Source organism: Herpailurus yagouaroundi, unplaced genomic scaffold, assembly GCF_014898765.1.
Source record: "Herpailurus yagouaroundi ecotype Mexico unplaced genomic scaffold, PumYag 187, whole genome shotgun sequence".
In the NCBI taxonomy this organism is placed as follows: Eukaryota; Metazoa; Chordata; class Mammalia; order Carnivora; family Felidae; genus Herpailurus; species Herpailurus yagouaroundi.
Window position 1 is genome coordinate 29,797,890 of NW_024412418.1, and position 21,835 is coordinate 29,819,724.

General features: G+C 40.1%; 1 protein-coding gene across 2 annotated transcripts in view; it reads right to left on the bottom strand.

The window, feature by feature from the left end:
* NELL1 (neural EGFL like 1) overlaps positions 1–21,835 on the bottom strand; it is a 901,918-nt gene that overhangs the window by 762,103 nt on the left and 117,980 nt on the right. For both annotated transcript variants that reach the window (XM_040495621.1, XM_040495620.1), the window contains exon 4: positions 6,830–7,000. In XM_040495621.1, coding sequence (XP_040351555.1) covers positions 6,830–7,000 — 171 coding nt within the window. The remainder of the gene's footprint in view (positions 1–6,829; positions 7,001–21,835) is intronic.

Here is a 21,835-nt window from a genome sequence, read left to right on the forward strand (position 1 = left end):
CTAACAAATAAAAAGGGGAAAATGTCATGCCACATTCTCAAGGATCAACAAAAGACTTTATCACAATGGAGTATCTTCTTTCCTATTCACCATAGTTACCTTTTTTGTGTTTGTTTATTTTTGAGGGTTGGAGAGTGCAAGCGGGGGAGGGGCAGACAGACAGGGGTGCAGAGGATCTGAAGCAGGCTCTGTGCGAAGAGCAGAGAGCCCGATGTGGGGCTCAAACTTATGAACCATGAGATCATGACCTGAGCCAAAGTCAGGTGCTTAACCAACTGAGCCAGCCGGGTGCCCCATAGTTACCTATTTTTAAAGAGATTCTACAATTGCATACCTGTTGAAGAGACTCTGTTGGTGTAAAGACCATTTTTGTGCTGCACTGGCAACCGTGGTACCAAAACTGTTGGAGAATGTTGCCTATGATTTGGCCATCAGAAGAACTTCAAGGACCTGATTGATCTCAAATCCTACATTGCACCACAGATCCACATTACACACTAGGCCCTGATCTATGCGACATGAGATACTGTTTTTATACAGGTGAAAATCTGACTTTACTGCACTGTTTTCCAATATATTTTAACATCTTCTCTATATGATGGCATATATTGATGTTTCATAATGCTATGTGTTTACAAAGCAGCTTGAAATTATCAAGATGTTGCATACACTCTTTTGCTACATTCCTACAATCTTATGTTAGAAGAGTCACTATGATTTCCCTTTTACAGGTGCAAGTGCAGTTCCTGGCAAATGAGTGAATGAACAAACTAAGACTCTTCAAGGAATGTAAGACACAAATGGCCTGATTTCACACTCCTGCATAATGCATGGAAATCCCATTTTATAAATGGCAAAACCAAGACAAAGATTCAGCATTCCTTTCAGTCCAGATTAAGCCAGAGAGCTCATATGCTTCATCACACAGACAAGAGCTCTCCCTTTCCTTTTCTTCCCTCCCCTCTCTCATACTTCCTTTTCTGGCCCTCCCTGCAAGCTTTCCCTCAACTTGATACACTCATGCATATACACTCCTCTCTCACCGACACTATGACTGGCTTTGTAATACTTACAAGATGAGCCCTGTTCCAAGCCAAATTCTCATGTGACTGATACAGAATCAGATCACACAGTGGCAAAACTGTAAAGCTGCAGAAACTGTAATTCATTTTCACCTGGGAAGGTAAGAGCAGTCTGAGAGGCCAGTCCACACCCCAGTTCTCCCTCCTGTGATCTACCAGACCTGAGTGTCTCCATCAGGAATCTAGCAATCCATCATGAACTGCCTTACAACATCTCTTGTACTGGTGCCTGATATTGTTAAAATTTGCACACGGGAATATCCTCTCTCTCTAGCTTACTTGCCATCTCTTCCTAGACAGAAGGTCTGGAGCTGATGAGTTAGCTGGACCTGAGGCATATGCTGGTTTCTCAATTTTATTTTAAGTTTGGTAAATTGTGCGCATGTGTTCCAGTTTGTGAAGTGAATAACGTATCAGTTGAAAAGCCAGGAGATTGAGTCTTGGTCAGGATCTCTTGGAAGCTATAGCCTTTGATGGTCATCTCTTAATTTCCCCCTCCTTACTATAGTGAAAATGTTTGTAAAATCAATGTAGTACATTATACGTGTGGCTTAACTACATTAAGGAATTTAGGTTTAATAAGATGTTTGTAAATTCTTTGGGAGCCCCCTGAAATGAAGATGCCATATAAACATACTTCATTATGAAAAACCTAGAGAAACAGATGCTCATATCCTGAAGTTATTCTGAAATATTAGACACAAATGTTGAATTACTGGCTTGTTCAGTGATTTATAGTAAGTTTTCAAATTCTGCATGCTCCAGATCAGTTGTATGCAAAAATTCAATGTGCTCTGCAATAAACAAATAGCAGGTGTTAAAAAAAACTTATGTGTATTTGTGGTCTAGACCATGATCATGATGTTCACTGTCAGAGTGACAACTGCACTGCACACGTGTGTGCACACTTGTACAAATCTGAAGCAATGAGGTGAGGGTTCAGAGCTGTGTTGCAGTATGACTGTGTAAGAGAAATTTTTCCAGCAGTGAGGCAACAGGAGGTTTGCTTAGAGTAGGGACACCTGCATATTGCACAAAGTGCTGGGTGAATGTACCATTAGAATGATAAACACATTTGAGCCTGTCCCTCAGCTGTTGAGAAGCTCGGCTCCAGTCACTTCAAGATGCTGGGAATAACTTTTTTCAGTTCTATCCGCTGCTCAACTGCTATTAGGAGTTGTCCAATCAGCCTGCTAATAGGGTTTCAGTCCAAGTCTATGCTTTCTCTGATATCTGGAGGCCAGGCCCAATCACTGTGGGGGGCCCTAGTGGTTTCAGAATTAAAAGTGAGTGAATAAGCCATGAACTTTCAACGGCTAGGACTCTTATTTCTTTGTATCCTCCACAGCCTGGCAGAGAGTGTGTCCAATACGTTACTTTGATAGGTTGACTGAAAGTTAAAAGTTACCAAACAAAGGGGAGGAAAGTCTTCTGTGGTGAACAGAATGCTTATGCACTGAATCCCAGATGTCAGTGGATTCAGGGCTCGGAGTAATGGGAACAGGCCACAGGGTGAAAGGAGAATGGAATGAGACAATCTGAGAAGGTTAGCACAGGCCTCATTCTTGTCTTTGTTGGCAGCTATTAATATAAAGGCAGCTAGAGAAAAACCCAAGGCAATGGAGATAATCAGGCTAGCCGCCCAACTGAATGGTTCCTTTTCTGTTTCTAGCTTGAGGTAATCTGCTACCCATACTTTGGGAGCTTCTAAAAGTAGGTCCAGCTCAACAGCTAAAGCAGGAAGAAAACTAAGTCTCCGAAGCAAGCAGGAAGTGTTAAACCACCAACTAAAATAGCAGTCACTTCTCTTGTGGCAATTAATGTAATTACGTCTGAAAAGGCTGTTTCTCAATTCTAAGCTAAAAAGGGTGGAAAATCGCACCACATACCACTTCTTCAGAGCAATAAAATTGCCAGGAAAATCTTCCTGTTTCAAATGTCTTTACGGTCCAGAAAATTTTGGAGCATTTCTCCCCTCAGAAGACTCCCTAATGCGGTTGTGACTATGTCCTGGGAAGTACAGGTCATTAACACTTTACAGAGGTGGCGTGGAGGGACAGAAAGACTAAGGCATGGGAGTTAGATCTTGGTTCAAAGTTTTAGGTTATGTATCTCTGAGCCATTCTAATTCCAAACTTGTTCAACAGGTCTAATAAATTGTCCCCACATTAATATCCTAAGAAATATTATGCCCAGCATGTTACCTAGTCTGTAGTATTCAATAAACACAGGTCCCTTCCCCCATGCCAATGCAATGGGTTCCATCAGGAAGATTCTGTATCCTACCAAACAACTCCAATATCAGCAATGTAAGATGTGTGGGACGAAAATACCAAAAGAGAGCAAACTGATCACATTGAACCAGGCTCTGGACTTCCCTCAGCTTCCAAGTCCAGTGCCATGGTCCCCCACGTTGGGCTAAATGATCTAGCAGTTAGAACACTCCTGAATCAGACTTGATTCCAAATCCCAGTACAACCGCTTACTAGAAGCAGGACTGCAGACTTATAATGTAATCTCTGGTCTATCATTTGAAAACAAGAAAGAAACAGCATGAGTATGGGATGAATTAACCTACATAAAAGCTTAGCACTGTGCCTGGCACAAGTCAACACTCAATAAATGTTACCACATCACTGTTTGTCACTTAACCAGCAGAACTCTAGTGGGTAACAGGTTGAGAAAAAAGTGTAACTCCAAGGGGAAAAGCAACCCAAAATAATCTCAGGTAGTATGAAATTAATAGTTTCAGGAGTAAAAATCAGCCTTTGTAACATTCACTCTCTGTGAGAGTGGCCTATAGAAGTGGTAGACCAGTATCATGATAAATGGACCAGGGCATTTGCCACTCTAGAATCAACTAGTGCTAAGAAAAAAACTTGTGAAGAAGGTAAGCCTATGTTATTCACTAGACAGTGCCCTCTTTCCTTAATCTTTTCTTCTTTCCTGAGGGCTCTGCTGCAGGTACTTGGTTTTCTAGGATCTCTCATGTATTCAATGCAGCCTAGCCTCTTCTCCAGCTTTCTCCCCTTCCACCTAAACCAGTGGTTGTGAGATACTACTCCATTTACCAAAGCTAGACCACCTGCATAAGAGCTACATGGAAAGCCTGTTAAAAATATAGCTTTTTAGACATTTCCACCCTCAGGGAATCTGATCCAACAGATCAAAGATGGGGCCTGGTAACTCCATCTTTTTTATAAGTTCCCCAAAAATTCTTACATGCCATCAGCTTTGGGAACTACACCAAAAATCAGTTTTTAACCTCTCCTGTGGCCCAGTTGTTCTGGGTCTTTCTTTCTCCCGATCTATCTAAAAGCCTCATTTGTGTTTGAGCCCATGAATCATTAACAGGCAAACAACTTTACATTCTCCTTCCAAGATCTTACATAAAGGACATGCTAGGTCATGAACCAAAGTATGAAAATTTTCAAGAGAAGGAAAGGAATATTCAGCATCCCCCTCAGTCCATTCCTTATAAATGAGGATGACCCTATAGACTATTGGGGGCTCCAGCTCTCCCATCCTCTACCCACTTTCCTCTTAAAAGGGCCAAGGTAGCCAAGAAGGACATACAGTGGCTGAAAGTTTGGAGACAAAGAGGTACCATAAACGTGCAGAATCCACAACAAACATCACCCTGAGCAAAGATGAAGCACCACTTCAGAGCACCTTATGTGGATTATCTCATTTAGCACTCCCATCTACGAATAGGTATTATCCTAGTTTAGAAATTTAAAAATGGAGATGAAAAGAAATTAACTTCCCCAAATTCAGAGCAGGCAAGTGGCTAAGGATGTCAGAAAAGAGTATTTCATAGGAACCAGAGTATCTGTGAAGGTGTGAAACTTTAGATTATCCTTTCTTCTTTTTTCTCCGCCAGAGATAATATTAGAAAAACAGATAAAAACTTTTGGAAGGAGGGATGAGCACTGGGTGTTGTATGGAAACCAATTTGGCAATAAATTATATTAAAAAAGAAAAAAACACTTTTGGAAGGCAGAAGCAAAGAATTGCATAGCAAGAAACCAGCAATGTCTCCCAGACTGTTCAGGTGGGAATTGCTAAACTAGAGCTTTGTGGCCTCTTTCTGACCTGTGGCATAGGACATGCAGGGCCCTTCGGCTCTACCATTTGGGCAGCAATACAGGTGGGGGCTGGGGGGCAGCAACAAGAATGCTACTACCTAACTTCTAGAAAATAAGTAGCCAATGAGCTCTTTTTTATTTTTATTTTTTTTACATTTATTCATTTTTGAAAGAGAGACAGGGCATGAGCAGGAGAGGGGGAGAGTGAGAGGGAGATACAGAATCTGAAGCAGGCCCCCAGGCTCTAAGCAGTCAGCACAGAGCCTGACACAGGGCTTGAACCCACAAACCAAACCGTGAGATCATGACCTGAGCCGAAGTCAGATGCTTAACACTGACTGAGCCACCCAAGCATCCCACCAATGAGCTCTTGAAGGTGGAAATGGACATGATGATGGCTGAGGGCTGGCTTTATGCAGGCTGCCCAAGTTAGGACAATAAGGTCACAAGGAACAAGTTGTTTCTATGAAAAATTTATCCAGGCATACTTATTATAATCTGGTTGAAGCCACAATTATTCTCAAGGCCACAAACATCTTCAGCAAATCAAAATAGACCAAGACTAATTCAAGATGGCAGAACTTCCCTTAAGCCTGGCATTAATTTGTTCTCTGCCCTTCCAGGTCCTCTTCCAAAACAGACTGCAGAGCTATAATTATAAGTACATTCAAATACCTCCTCATTAGAATTGTAGTCTGGAGCTGATTAACCTTGGATTATTCTTCCTCCTGTTTGGTCCCAGAAGGTAGTTTGTTCCCCACATGCCTGTTCCTTATCCTGGGCCTAATGGAACAAGTTAACTTTTTGTATCACTAACAAGAATCAACAATTCATGGGCACTGCTCACAATGCAAAAATATTCTCTGTAACATCACTATCCACAAGGATTTTCAGTGGATTCCAGAGAGGTCAAAACATTCCCCTTGACCACCATTCACCAGTTGTCCAGCCGCAAATGATCCGACAGACACCATCAGTCTTTCTTCAGCTCGAAGCAAACCTGACTCCAGTGACATACATGGGGGACAAGATCTCCTTCCCACCCCAGTTCACAATGCCCGATGAAATCCCCCAGATGTCACAAAGTCTTGCCATCCTCTGGCAAACTGAAAGGCTCATTCCTCTGCAGAGGATGGATGGCATTAATTCCAAAAGATTCAAAAAGCACAGCCTCTTTAAGAAGCCTCCATTTTGAAAAAGATATTTAAGCAAAGCTGTGCTTGATGAAGTGAAATAGAATTAGCTGCTTCAGTGGCACAGGCTTCTCAGATTCATTCTAAGGTAGAATGGCTTATTTGCCTCCAAGTGGAACGAACTCAACAACAATATATCACAGTTAACTGTGAGCACAGCTCCATGGAATTTCAGCTGGTGCCTGGAGTACACGGAGGTGCACTTAATATTCCCCAATCTGTAATCAACCTTTTGTACATTTGTTCCTAATCACAGGATACTGTTTCATCTTAATGAACTGTTTTCTTAGCATATTACAGTTGGTCATTTCAGCACATCTAATGGCCCATTTGGTAGGTTAAATTACAATTAGGGTCCCTTGGTTTTTTTATTTCCCAGCAAGGCCTGGAGGGGTTTGATATTTTTCCCCTTCCCACTGCTCGATTTCAAGGACAGAATCACAAAAGAACAAAAGCACAGACATACCTGTTGCAGTCGACGTGGAGCAGGAGATGAGAGGCACTAATTGACAAAGCGACCTTGTGCCACTGTCCATCTGCCATCCGGTATGGAAGCGCCTCGGTCCTGGGTTTCCCGTTATGTATATAGTGATATCGGATCTCATCCCTCAGACCACTGCTCTCTAGTTCAAAATAGCTGTATGGAGAGTAACAAAAATATGTTTGTTTTTACTTCTGGATCCCACAGTTATCAATCCTCCCTACTCACAAACTCACCACCCAGTTTCTCAGAATCTAAAATTAGCTAAACAGGATACAAAGATCTAATAACTAAAAACCACTTGTACTGCATGGAATCAAATTCACCTATCATTGGAGAACCTCACAGTGACACCCTGAGCCTCTGAACCAGAGACTGTTTGATCCACTCTGACTTGACAGGCCACAAGCTAATTAGCAAAGCTTGGTGCAAGATCTCTCCAACACTTAAAGGTACAGTTCAGAACCCTCTACAGTCTAAAAAAGGCCACTCGGGGCGCCTGGGTGGCGCAGTTGGTTAAGCGTCCGACTTCAGCCAGGTCACGATCTCGTGGTCCGGGAGTTCGAGCCCCGCGTCGGGCTCTGGGCTGATGGCTCAGAGCCTGGAGCCTGTTTCCGATTCTGTGTCTCCCTCTCTCTCTGCCCCTCCCCCGTTCATGCTCTGTCTCTCTCTGTCCCAAAAATAAATAAACGTTGAAAAAAAATTTTTTTTTTTAATAAAAAATAAAAAAGGCCACTCATGTGAAATGGGCTTAATGATCTTCATTTTATTTCTGGCTCCTCTACTTTTTTAAGAATTAAAGGAAAACAGAAGTCAGGTTGGGTATCAGGAACTGAAATAAATTGAGATAAGAAAACGTTACTAAACACATTGCCCCCTAGACAAAAAGCCTTAAGTGGACAACAGTTCCTATGTAATTGAGTAGGGGAGGAGTGGCTGAAGCTACTCACATATGGACAGTATCTCAAATTATCATGTCAGGAAACAGGCAATTGAGACTTTTCTCTCCCCAGATTGTTGTCACATTTTCCAGATCCATGAAAAACTCAGCATCACCACTGCAGTCTGCACTTTTGTCATAAAATGCAGCAGTCAAGTTTGGGACATTCCTTCCAGACATGCTACAGGGCTGATACTTTGAGTCCAAACCTCTTCTGAAATGCATCACCGTCATTAAATCAAGCCTAATCTCACTGCGAGGCATTGCACTAGGCATTTAACATATACTATCTAACTCATCACCCTGACAAACCTAAAAGGCCGATAGCATCCCTAAGAAACTGAGGTTCTAGAATATACCTACCATGATTTAAATTCGGGTCTAAATCTGACATGCATTTTTCTACCAGCCTGCTGTCCATCTCAGAGGCACAATGACAGTACTAAAGATGGCCTCAACTGGCATGGTCTGTCAGCAATTCATCTGTACAGACAACTCAAGAAATACCTGCCTATGTAGGTAGCCAGGTACCATCCCTACATTCAAAAGGACCTACTGTTTCTCCTCTAATTAGCTGAGTTGGCCTGACCCCACTAGCCAGATCATAATTTAATCTAAAACACACACAAAAAAAAACCATCTTCTATGAGCACCGAAATGAATAGATCTGAAATTCAGCCTCTATTATGAGAGACTCCCAAATCATATGACAATAACAAATGTGTATTTCTTGCTCATCTTTCACAGGGATCCTCCCAAGAGAGCAGTGCTGGCAAAGACTAGACTCTGACCTACCCAATTCATACTAGACAAAGAATCAGGCCCAAGGTCGTAAACTCAAGAGGTTACTTTTACTATTGCAGCCAGCTCCTGAGCCCAGGTACATACTTATTAGTAATAATATAATACATATTTTATAAAACTGCAAAAAAGAAAATCCTTAACATGGAAGACATTCATCTTAAGGGAATTCTCCAAATTGCTTCTAAGCAGCTGGAACACTAAAAGAATCAAAATCAGAGAATTTAAAAGGTCACCAAGACCTTAGAGATCATCTGGTCATTCATTAATTCATTCAACATTTTGTTACTGAACACACAGTAAAGGGCTAAAAAAGGATTTAAAATATAGATCCTGTTCGGAAGATGCTTTCAGACTAGCAAAAAAGGAAATAAAATGTGTCCCTCATACAAAAGTTAGAAACAAATGGAAGACAAAGGAAGCTGCCATTTCATTTCATATGCCAGGAATGGACCAACTGCTTTCATAAACATCTCATTTAATTTCTTCAAGGTTAGTATCTTTATCTCCTTTCTGCAGAGGAGTTCACATGTGATCAGGGATACGAAGTTCCTTACCCAAGGCCAGTTTCTGAATAGAAAAGCAACACGATTTTGTATAAGAGACCTCCCTCACCAAGATCGTCATGAGACATCTCTCAATTACTTCACTTTGACCAATAAGCCACTGCTGCAGGAAGGGACACGACCTTAAAAAGGATGTCAGAGACTTAGAATCCTCCTATAGATCGTCTGATAGAATAAAAAAAAAAAAAAAAGACAAAGGGAGGCAGATATATTTAACTAGATTCAATCATTATTCCTGGGGTTATGGCTTCATTGAGCAAGGGCTCATTATACGCATACCTTTTAAAGATTACTTTACAAAGTACTACAGCAAGCTGTTACCTCAGGGTAATCTCCACATACAGCTAAAAGAGAAGAAATCTGCCTGATTGTTAGGCAAATAGATACTTGGTTCTTGGGGTAAGGTGTCTGACAGCATAATGCACACATTCAGGAAGTGCTAGATTTCCAACAGTGTGGATGAAGTCAAGACCATGTTTTTGGGGGTTTTTTTTTGGCTTTTTTGTTTTTTTCAAATACATCAGATAACTGCTAAAGTGGTCCTACACATGACAAGGAGACTGGAAGGCTAAGTTCTATCTGGGTAAGATGGTTTCATGGGTGCTGGGAGGGGAATACAGCACTATTTCCAGACAGTAACCCTCTGCTAACAGAGGTGTGGGACTTAGTCCTCAGAGCACCTAGGAGGGGGTCATTTAGCCTAACGACACTTGGAGGTAGCCTGCAGGGAAGAGTCATGAGTTGCAGTAGAGCCTTGTTATTCAAAGTACGGACCATAGACCAGCATCATCACCACCAGTGGAAATTCAGATTGGCCCCAACCAAGATCTGTGTGACTCAATCTCCATTTTACTAAGATCCCCAGAGGATTCACGTGCATGTTAAAGCTTAAGCAGCTCTACAGTCAAGTATACCAGGTGTTGCTTTACTTCCTGGCCAGCTGGTTAGGGTTGAGGGAAGCAGCAGTTAGAGGCTGCTGTGCTGGCAGGGAGAAGAAGGGCACTGGAGGTAATCATACAAACAAGAGTTGAGTAAGCTCACGGCCCCTGACCAGTCCTCTTTCTTCAGGCCTCAAGCGCATGAAGGTCTTCTGTGGATTTGGGGGAGGGGACAGCTATATGATTGATTAAAAAAAAAAAAAAAAATCACCTGCCAGACTTCTAAGCAGCACTTCTCCCCTTAGCCTTGGACCTCAGCCAAGTACTCAGCCAATGAACTCTCTCGGCTCCCAGAAAAGTCTGTTTATCATCCTTCAAATAGTTGAAAACAGCAAGGACATTCACTACTGAGTTCTTTCAGACTGAACATCCCTAGCAGCTTCCTTAGACTCCCCACCTAGACAACAAGGCCCTCCTGGACATATATTCTCTGCCTTACTCCTCTTCCCAGATCCTTCCCCATGTTGGTCATCATGCTGTAGCTACAGTAAAATGAATCCTTTTCCCTCTTCGATGGAGCATCCAGCAATGCAGACACTCTCTGGGCTGTCCACAACTATAAGTGCATGCGAATAACGTTTACATCTAACCCTGCAAACCATTTCATACAAAATGTTATGAAACTGATGTTATGAAGGTAAGCATTCCCATCCTGTATTTGCAAAGCTAAATTTTTTTTTTTTAACTTAAGCCCTTGCCCTACTTAGACAGACCCTATCCACCATCAGTATAATTCTCTAAAAGTCACCAGTGAGTATTATGAACATAGTTACTATAAACCGAAGTTTTACAAGACTACCTGAATTTCATGCTATTTTGAGGGAAAAAAAAAACAGGAATAATTCCAATTAACATCTATCAAGATCAGCCAAGTTACTTTCATTAAACTTTTTATCCTTTTCCCCCAAAACTTATACTGAGGTCCATTTTTATTAAACAAAAGAAATTTAAGATTTGAAGTTCATACAGCTATAAGTGGCAGAACTAGGACTTGACCCCCAGTCTGGTAGACATAAAAGCGGATGCTCTCAATGGCAACACCCCATCACTTTCTACTATCTGAGAGGTTTTAAATGTATTACCACCTCTCATTTTGCCAACAGTCTTAAATGGTACTTACGAAATTCACATTTTAAGGTAAAAACAAAAGGTTCAAACTGACAAAGTGCCTTGCCCAAAGTCATGTAACTCCTAACATTCAAATCCAGGTCTACTTACTTCCAAGATTCATGCTCTTCTCACCACACTGTGCTCCTCTCCAGGTACAACTGTATGATCCTATCAAAGCCAGAGGGCAGAGAATTCAGGAAGACTCAGCTCCTCCGTCCTTGGTCCCAGAATGTCCCACCCAGCTAAAGAATCCCTCTTCAGATTCAAGTGCAAGACACCATTTCCTCATGCCATGAGAAATTCATCACAAGGAACAAATTCCATGGGTGTTCACGCAGCAGCTCACTTCCCTCTTCTGGCTCTTTGCCAACTGCTGGGATAATGAAGAGAAGCTGCCAAAAATACCAGGAAGGTATAGTGTCCTACCTCAGGCCAGGAGTCTCAAGGACTCTGTGTACTTTTAAAAAAAAAAAAAAAAAAAAAGGGCAATAGCATAAGTAATATTGCAAAGAACACTGGCCCAAGGCTACCAAGACTTGATTTCAACCTTACACCTGCTTCAAACCATAAAATCTTTGGCAGTTGTGTCCCTGCCCCTCGGTTTCTCCTACCTGTTAAATGATCAGATCTGATCCACAACACCCCAGGATTCCTTGAGAAAAGACTTAGGGTGTCTAAGACACAGAGAATGGATTGGGCATCAGAGAAACTTCACTCTCCGTTGTATAATTTGGAGTTTCCCCATAAGATTTAGTTTAGATAAAAGAAATCTGCTTCCAAAACCAATCTGAAACCACTGAACTAAGAAATCGTTAGGATCCAGCTCTTGTCTAGATTTCTGTAATTCATCACTATTCTGCAAACTGATCAACTTTAAAAGAAAATGAATAATTAGTTGCTCAGCTAGTTTCATTCTCCCCTGGATTTTTCTGCTAATGCTTAGGCTCCAGGCTCCTTAGCAGCTTGAAGGGGAGAAGAGGAGAGGGCATATACAACAGGCATAACTAAGATTCACACCTCACCTTTCTCCCTGGCACACACCAGGCTATTCTCCAGTCCCTCCAGATCTGTAGGGACCACATACCTACCTGTCACCAATAAAACATAAGCAGAGGTAACGTGGAGGACCAAGACTAGGCAGTTAAGAGAGAGTGTGCCTTATCCACATAAGTTGCACATGATCCAGTAGAGAATTCTGAGATCTTAGTGGGTACTAAGGTCATTAGATGTAATAAACCTGGGTCCTTCAGAAACTGCATGGGGCGGACACTCCCTCGCTCACACAAACTAATACTGAATAGAGACTAACCAAAACTAAATTCTTACTAACAATCCCCAGACATCTAGAGGTTATTAGACAACCTGAACTCATTAAAAAGAGACACAAGAACATGAAACTGAGGAAAGACAAAAAGCTGACAAGTATCCATGGTGATGAAGCGATTGCTAAGCTAAAAATAGAAATGGCAGGAAACATGAATACAGTCATCTCCTGTCTTGTATAGGACACATAACCAAATTACATGGCTCAGAGTTTTACAAATGGTATTTTCCAAAAAACACTAGTAACGTTATCTCCCACCTTACATGCTCTTCAATGTAATCTTGATATTCTTCCAATTGAAAGGCTTGGATATATGTACCCAAATCTTGATCTGGGTGGGTTTTTAAGTGCTTTAAGAGCAGAAGCAATGCTTGGTAACTTCCAAGGCTGGGTCATAAAACCTCAAGCAGTTTCTACCTTGTCTGTCAGAACACTTGAGCCTGAAGTCATGACCCACCATGAAGAGTTCTAACTACCCTGAGGCTGCCATGCTACAAGGAAGCCCAGACCACATTGGGAAGACCACGTCAAATGCTGGAAAGCCCCAACTGGGATCCCAGCCAACACCACACATATAAATGGAAATACCTCCAGAGGGTTTCCCCAGCTGTCCACTCTCCCCAGCTGATGCCGCTAACATTATGAAACAGAGACTAGCCATCCCTCTGGACTCTGTCCAAATTCCTGACCCACAGAATCTGCAAGCATATAGTAAGTTTGGGGATGGTTTGTTACACATCCATAGCCTTTGGAACACTAACTTTGTGCATACTGGTTTATATCTTTAAAATCTGAAACTAGAATTTAGGTAATGTCCCTACCTAAATGCCTAGGGCCATTGGCCAGATGATCAAATCCCATTGTGCCAATTTTCTGCTTACAGGCCCACAAACTTATAACTATGCATTTTCTTCTATCAAAAGTGGAATTCTGCTCAAAAAATGCAATGTAAGATCAGTAAATCACTTCTTAAAATGCATGTTTCTCAGAGCCTATTTAAAAAGATAAATGCATTGTCTTTCTCAGTAATCCATTGTTTCCCTGGTATCAAGTCCCAATACACTGGCTTCACACTTCATGCTTCCTGAACTGGAAGTGGTCATCTCAGTGGTCCCTTTATAAATCAGTTACTTTCTACGGGTTCTAGCCCAAGTGCTCTTCCTGCCTACAGAGTTATTTGACGAAGGTAAAAGAAATGCCCCAATTTACCTGGACAAACTTCCACTACTCCCAAATTCTATTTCCTTTACTCAGAGCAATATGGAACAGTAGAAACAGCAGAAAATACATGCCTACTATACAAGAAGCTTCAGAGTCCAGCCAACATGTGTTCAATCCCTGCCTCAGGCATTGAATCCCCAAGTAGAAACAGACAAGACACACCATTTCCCTAAACCTCACTTTCTTCACCTGTTAGAAAATAACATCTACTTCACAAATTTCTTGGGAGAAAAACATATGATACAGTGCTGGTAATTTCCCCACAAAGAGCCTACTGTCCACTAGTGACTATTCTTTCCCTTCTCTCTTTCTGCATGCATGGAAACAAACAGCCTCAGAGGTATGAAGCTGCTGAAAGGGTACACACACCCTGCCTTTTCTCAGAAAGTGTTTCTCTGCCTTCCCCTTTCCCTTGTTCAGACTTGACCCGGTGATCTTGCTTGCAGTTGTACACTTACCTGTTAGTTCTGTATTCAACCCTCTTAGCAAACATCTAGCAGAAGATTAAAGGGGACAGTAATGACAAACTGCTGGTTATTGAAAGGAAAACATTCACTGTTAAATGAAATGTAAAAATAAGTCTCTTTGCATCTACTCAAAACCATTCCATTACAATCTTTAAAGTTTATTTGAGAGAGCATATGTAGGAGGGGGCAGAGAGAGAAGGAGGGAGAGAATCCCCAACAGGCTCTGCATGATCACCGTAAGGAGCCCAATGTGGGGCTTGAACTCACAACCTCATGAGATCATGACCTGAGCTAAAATCAAGATATGCATGTTTAACCAAATGAACCACCCAGGCGCCCCGGCCCCCAATTACAGTCTTTAAAGCATGCAAGTAAGCCATGCTGTGCTTACTGAAGTAACAAGCACATGGTTCTAACTATCCCACATACTCACAGGAGACATGAAAGCTTGCAAAGTTAGGAGATTTCTTTACCCAATTAAAAAACAAATTCTAAGATTAAAGCAACCAATAAGCTAGTTGACAACAGGGAAGAATGCAATGTTAGTTTCTGACTACATATGCCTTCAAATACAGTCAAAGTATTAAATAAATAAGCCCAAGGCAAGGAGCCTAGAATCACACAACTGCATCTTATCTGAAGCCCAAGGTATAGTTCCTTACCCCTAGGAACTCACAATAAAGAGGTTTCTAAATATCAAGATCTAAGAAAAAGGAACCAATAATTGTTGCAGTTATGGCAAATATATATATATAGCACTTTTTATACTTCAAAGTTTTCTTAAAGACTTAAAGAAACATTGTTCCCAACAAAAAAAAATAACAGTCTTCACTTTTAACTATAATATTTTAAGTTTAAATGTTTAACTTGAATTTTTTACTTCCATGTTCAAAAAGCAATTTATCTTTATGGTACTTGGTGAAGAGCACCCAATATCTCTCATAGGCAACTATTGTTATCAGTTTCCTGTGTATCCCTCCAAAGTGTTTTGATTTTTTTTTTTTTAAGAGTAATTTAGACTTCCAAATTGTAAATAAAGAACAGAGAGTTCTCATATACCCCATATCTGGTCTCCTTCTATTAACATCTTACATTCATATGGTACATTCATCACAACTAATGAGCCAATATGGATACAATATGATCCAATATCAAGAGTTTAGTCAGATAACTTTAATTTTCAACCAATAGCCTTTTTCTGCTCCACAATCCCATCCAGGAGACATTAGATTCAATTGACAGGTCTCATTAGACACTTTTTAGTGGGGACAGTTTAGACTTTGTTTTTTTATGGCCTTGGAAACTGAGGATTACTGATGAGGAATTTTATAGAATTTCCCCCAATTGTGACTGGTCTGGTGTTGTCTCACATTTAGATTTGGGTTGTAGGTTTGGGGAAGGAAGTGTAATTCTCATGACAGCATATCAAAAATACATACTACCAACATGTCTTACTAGTTTTGATTATTAATCTTGGTATTAACCTTCCTGGTGAAATAGTGTCTGTCAGGTTTCTTCAATGTGAGGTTAGTCCTCCCTCTCCTCCCTTTTCATACGGTCCTCTTTGGGAGGAAGTCTACGGGCAGTCCACACTAACCTAGTGGGGAGTGAAGCTCTACCTCCTTGGAGTATCTCAATTATTTAGAATTCTACTGCATGGAAGATTTGCCCATTCTCTCATTTCTTTATTCAGTCATTTATTCAAAACTATTTACTCAGGTGTTTTATACTTTGGTTTACCATCCAATAGCAGTTTATTTGGTCACCCAAATGGTTCCAGCATGGGCCACTGGAAGTTTTTTCAGCTGGATCCTATGTCCCTTTAACATACTTCCTTCACTTATGGTACAAGATGCTCAAGGCTGGTCTTACAGGTTTACTGACTCAGTTCTAAAATCGGCCATTTCTCCAAGGAAACCTTTGGAGACATTTCTCATTAGAAAACGGTAGTAGAAACCAAGATCTGGCTGCTTGGTGTGCTCATTGCTACTGGGGTACCATCATTGCTTCTAGGCCATCTTAGCTGATAGAGCAAAGAAATGTATATGGTATAATAACTAGTGTATATATACAGATCTGTATTTCTATATGTGTGTGTATCTGAATTAAAATTATACTGATGCCTTCAACTCTAATCTGTTACCATATGGATTATTCTAGCCTTTTCCCATATTTATCCATAACCTCCCACAATCCACCCTCTATTACTTCCAGAGTACACATACCGTGATTTTACAACTGTTAAGCTATACCTTTGTGTAAATAATTATCTACTAGAATGAAGCATCTATATACCATTCCTTTTGCCTTTAGTCTTACTGACTCCACTTATTTCTGAAGTTACTCAGGTCAGAAATTTCTCCAACCCCCTTTTCATGAAGGTTGTTCCACCTATTTGTAATAGAGTTAGTCTGTTCAGTCACTTTCCACATTCTATCCCCCAATCCCCCAATCTTCCAATTTTTTTTTTTTTTACAATATGCATAAAGTTTACTTTTTGTGCCATAAAGTCCTATGGGTTTTAACAGATTCCCAGTGTCACCTATCCACCATTAATTAGGGTGTCATACTCCATAGTTTCTCTGCTTGAAAAAAAAATCTGTTTTTCACCTATTTAATCCTCAAGCCCCTGGAAATCACTCATCTGTTTAACCCTTCTATTTTTGCCTCTTCCAGAATTTCATATAAATGGAATCATATAGTATACAGCCTTATCAGACTGGGTTCTTTTATTCAGTAATATGAATTTAAGACTCATTCATGTCTTTGTATGGCTTAACAGGTTTTTCCTTTCTTTTAATCACTGAATAGTATCCCATTGTATAGACATACCAAAATTCATCCATTCACCTCCTGAAAGATACTTTGGTTTCCTCCTGTTTTATACGATTATAAATAAAGCAGTTTAGTAAATTTTGTATTCAGGTTTTTGTGTGAAAATAAGTTTTAAAAACAGCTAAGTAAATACCCAGGAATGTGATTTCTGGATTATGTAGTAAGACCACATTGAGCTTTGTAAAACATGAACAAACTATCTCCAAAGTGGCTGTACTAGATTACATTTGCACCAGAAATGAGAGTGCCTGATGCTATACATTCTCCCCAGTAATTGGTTTTGTCAGTTTTTTTTTTTTTTACCTTTAGCCATTCTAAATTAGTGTGTAAAAGTATCTTCCTTGCATTTCACTAATGAAAAAAAAAGATGTTTGCTCACTGTTGAATTTTAAAAGTTCTTCATATATTTTGGACACACATCCTTTAACAGATATATTTTGCAAATATTTCTCTGAGTCTGTGACTCTTTTCACTCTTAATAGTGTCTTTTGCAGAGCACAGGGTTTTGTTTTAGTAAAATCCAACTTACCAAATTTTTTTCATGGATCATACGATTGATATTGTAAAGAACTCATCACCAAACCCAAGGTCATGTAGATTTTCCCCTCTGTTTTCTTCTAGAAGTTTTAAAGTCTTGCATTTTAAGACTTGTGATCAATTTTGAGTTAATTTTTGTGAAAAGTGTAAGGTCTGTGTTAAAATTCATTTTGCATAAGGACATCCAATTATTTCAGGATCTTTTAGTTAATAAAACCATGCCTTCTTACACAGGTTAATGCTATAAAAGTACTAACCTATTCTTTTTCCCCATCTTTCTAACATAAATGGTAGTATACGATCTTCACTGTTCCACACTTTTCATGACACTTTTTTTTTTAAACACACAGAACTTACTCTTTATCTTTAGTTTAATAAACATTCTCCCATTCAAAATAACAAGAAAATAAATAATCAGTTACCTTCTTATAGCACAAATCTAAACTACAACTAGTCAAAGGCCCATTTTCTTAAGGCTAAGCCAGGCTTACATTCTGTGGAAGTAAGATTGAAAATCATATGTAAGACACAGCACTAAGTGTTACCTAGTAAGCACCAAGTAAGGCCTTTGATTTACATGCCTCCCTTCAAAGAATTTGCATACCATTTGATAAGGCAAAATAAAAAAACCTAAAGAAAAACAAACAATAAAGCCACACCTTTGAAGAAAGGGGGATAAAAAAAATTACTGACTTGTGATCCAGAAATGTTTCAAAAATGAAATAGAGACAGAAGAACTTTTTAAATTGAAGGGAGAAAAAACTTCCTCCCCCTTGTAGATTCTTGCCACCTTTGTCATACGTTAATTGACTAAATGTGGGTTTATTTCTGGACTCTATTCTATTCCATTGATAAGGTGTCCATGTTTGTGCCAGTACCACACTCGTTTGTACTCCATCTTAAAGTCTGGGATTGTGCTATCTCCAGCTTTGCTATTCTTTCCAACACAGCTTTGGGTATTTGGGGTCTTTTGTGATTCCATACAACTTGTAAGATTATTTTTTCTAGTTCTCTGAAAAACGTTGTTGGTATTTTGATAGAGATTGCATTAAATCTGTAGATTGTTAAGATGTTCGTATGGCACAGAATATTAGTTCTACCAATCCTTGAGCATGGAATATCTTTCCATTTGTTTACATCATCTTCAATTTCTTTCATCAGTGTTTTATAATTTTCAGAGCACAGGTCTTTCACCTCCTTGGTTAAGTTTATTCCTAGGTATTTTACTCTCTGGTACAGCTGTAAATGGTGTTTTCTTAATTTATCTTTCTGCTGCTTCATTAAAAGTAGATAGAAACACATTTCTATACATTGATTTTGTATCCCATGACCCTACTGAATTCATTTATCAGTTCTAGTAGTTTTTTAGTCAAGTCTTTAGAATTTTCTATGCATAGTACCATGTCTTCTACAACTAAAGTTTTACTTCCCTACCAATTTGGATGCCTTTTTTTATCTTGTCTGATTATTCCTTAAAAACTTAAAATTACCCAGGCACCTGGGCGGGTCAGTTGGTGAAGTGTCCAATGTCAACTCAGGTCATGATCTCGCAGTTCACAAGTTTGAGCCCCCTGTCAGGCTCTGTGCTGACAGCTCAGAGCCTGGAGCCTGCTTCAGATTCTGTGTCTGTCTCCCTCTCCCTCTCCCCCCTACCTTGTCTCTGCCCCTCCCCAACTCATGCTCTGTTTCTCTCTCTCCCTCAAAAGTAAATAAACATTTAAAAAAATTAAAATTACCATATGATGGAGTGATTCCATTACTAGGTAATTATCCAAAGAAAGCATAAACACTTATCTGAAAAGATAGATGCACCCCTATGTTTATTACAGTATTTACTATAGCCAAGACATGAATGGACACTTGAGTTGCTTCCATAGATCAATGGAGAAAGATGCAGTGCGTATACACAATGGAATATGACTCAGCCCTAAAAAGGAGTAAAATATTGCCATTTGCAACAACATGGATGGACCTAGAGGGTATTATGTTAATGGAAATAAGTCAGAAAAGTAAATACCATACAATTGCACTCGTGTGGAATTTAAGAAAATGAAAATGAAAAACAAAAACCAGACTCAAATACAGAGAGCTAATGGTTACCACAGGGAAGGTGGGTAAGGAATAGGTGAAATAAAAGGATCAAGAGCACCTTTATCTTGATGAACACTGAGAAAAGTATAGAGTTGTTGAATCATACCATACACCTTAAACAAGTAAGTGTGTTAATTATAGCTGAATAAAAAAAACGGAGGTAGAAGGTGAGAAAGGTGCTTCAGGAAGGAGAAATCCAAAGGACAGGAGGAGGAAGTTTGGCACTCAGGCAACAGAAAAAGATCAAGTAAGGATAGCACTGAGTATGTGCAAGCAGAATGCAAAGGAGCTGGGAAACAGCCAATGAGTCAACTGGTGCTGGATTCACAGAACCCATCTCTGACATTTGACCTTTACCCTGAACCCTCGCAGTTCTCAAGCCATCTTCTACCAGGACAAATAGGTGATTTCACAGGCATGGAACACTCCAAAAGATGTCAATTTCTGGCACATTACCCCTACCTTCAGTCCTTTTTCCCACCTCTCAGAAAGCACTTCAGATCAGGGGCTCCAATGTACCCTGAATCCACTAAAATACATTAGGGTATTTTTTTTTTAACATAAATTAATCACAAACTTTTAACTACAGTTTAGGCCTGTCTTCTGAGCTATATACTTGAATAGCCAATTGTCTACTGAACTCCACTTTGATCTTTCAAATTCAGTAAACTCAAGACATAACTAACTTTCCATCTATACCCAGTCCTCACTCAGTATGGTCTACATCAAAATGAGGGCTAGAAACCTAAGCATGGTTTTTTATACTTCTCTACCCAGTGCCTGATGTACAACCCATTGTCAAGTCCTATGGCTTCTACTCCTAGGTTCTCTATTCCTCACCTCCTCCACTGCTACCATCCTTTTCTAAGCCACCATCACCTCTTACTGGCAACTGCATAGCCTCACAACTAGCCCCCCTGAATCCACTCTGGTCCCTTCAAATGCACTCTACTGTCAGTCATCTTTTTTTAAATTTTTTTCAACATTTATTTGTTATTGAGAGACACAGAGAGACAGAGCCTGAGCAGGGGAGGGGCAGAGAGGGAAACATAAAATCCCAAGCAGGCTCCAGGCTCTAAGCTTTCAGCACAGAGCCCAACATGGGGCACGAACTCACAAATCGTGACATCATGACCTGAGCCAAAGTTGGTCGCTTAACCAACTTGGCCACTCAGGCTCCCCGCCAGTCATCTTTATAAAACAAAAATCCCATCACTAATCTCTTCCAATCACCTCCCACCCTAAGCTTACAAATCAATGACTTATGGCTGCTGAGCTTAAGACTAGAATTCTTAGACATGGCCACCAAGAACCCACATGCTCTGGCCCCTGCCTACCTGTCCAGCTTCAGCTTGTATACTCTCCATGTTGTTTTCTGCACACCAACCTTCTTTCAGGTCTTTGAACATACCCCGATACCTCCCACCAAAACGCAGCACTTACACATTCCACCCTGCAATCCAAAACACTCTCACTCCCATTCTTTACAAAATTAACATCTACTCATCCTGCACTAATCACCTTGTAGTAGGTCACCTGCCCAGGAAGACTTCACTAATAAGCACTTCTCACCACTGGCCAGGATTTTTCATAGACTATGTTCCTTTCCTCCACAGTACTTATTTCTAAATATGCATTTTTGTCTTTTTTTAATATCTGTCTTTCCCACTGGATTAAAAGCTCTGTAAACATACTGACCAACCACGTCTGTTTTTGCTCATCACTGCATCTTCGGAGTCTACCCTAGGGCCTAGCATATAGTAAAAACTTAATATTTTTGGAACACATTAATATCTGGTTTTTATTAACAGTAATAAATCATATATGGCACATCTCACAGCTGATTGTGATAGATTAAAATGCTTTAACATTGAATTTGAGAATCACTATTGTAGTAAACAAAAGTTCCCCAAAGTCATTTGATAAAAGCACCATTCAATTAATGACTATATAATAATAGCTAACATTTATCAAGTTTTTACCACATACCAGCTTCGTACTTTGTAGTATTTCAGTGAATTAACAATCCAGTTAATGGGAATTTTATCTTCATTTAACAAGAAATCAAGTCAAAGTAACATGATCAAAGACAAAGCTAGGATGATGATACCTATGTGCCAGACTCCTAAAAAAACGAGAATCAAAACAGACTCACCTGACC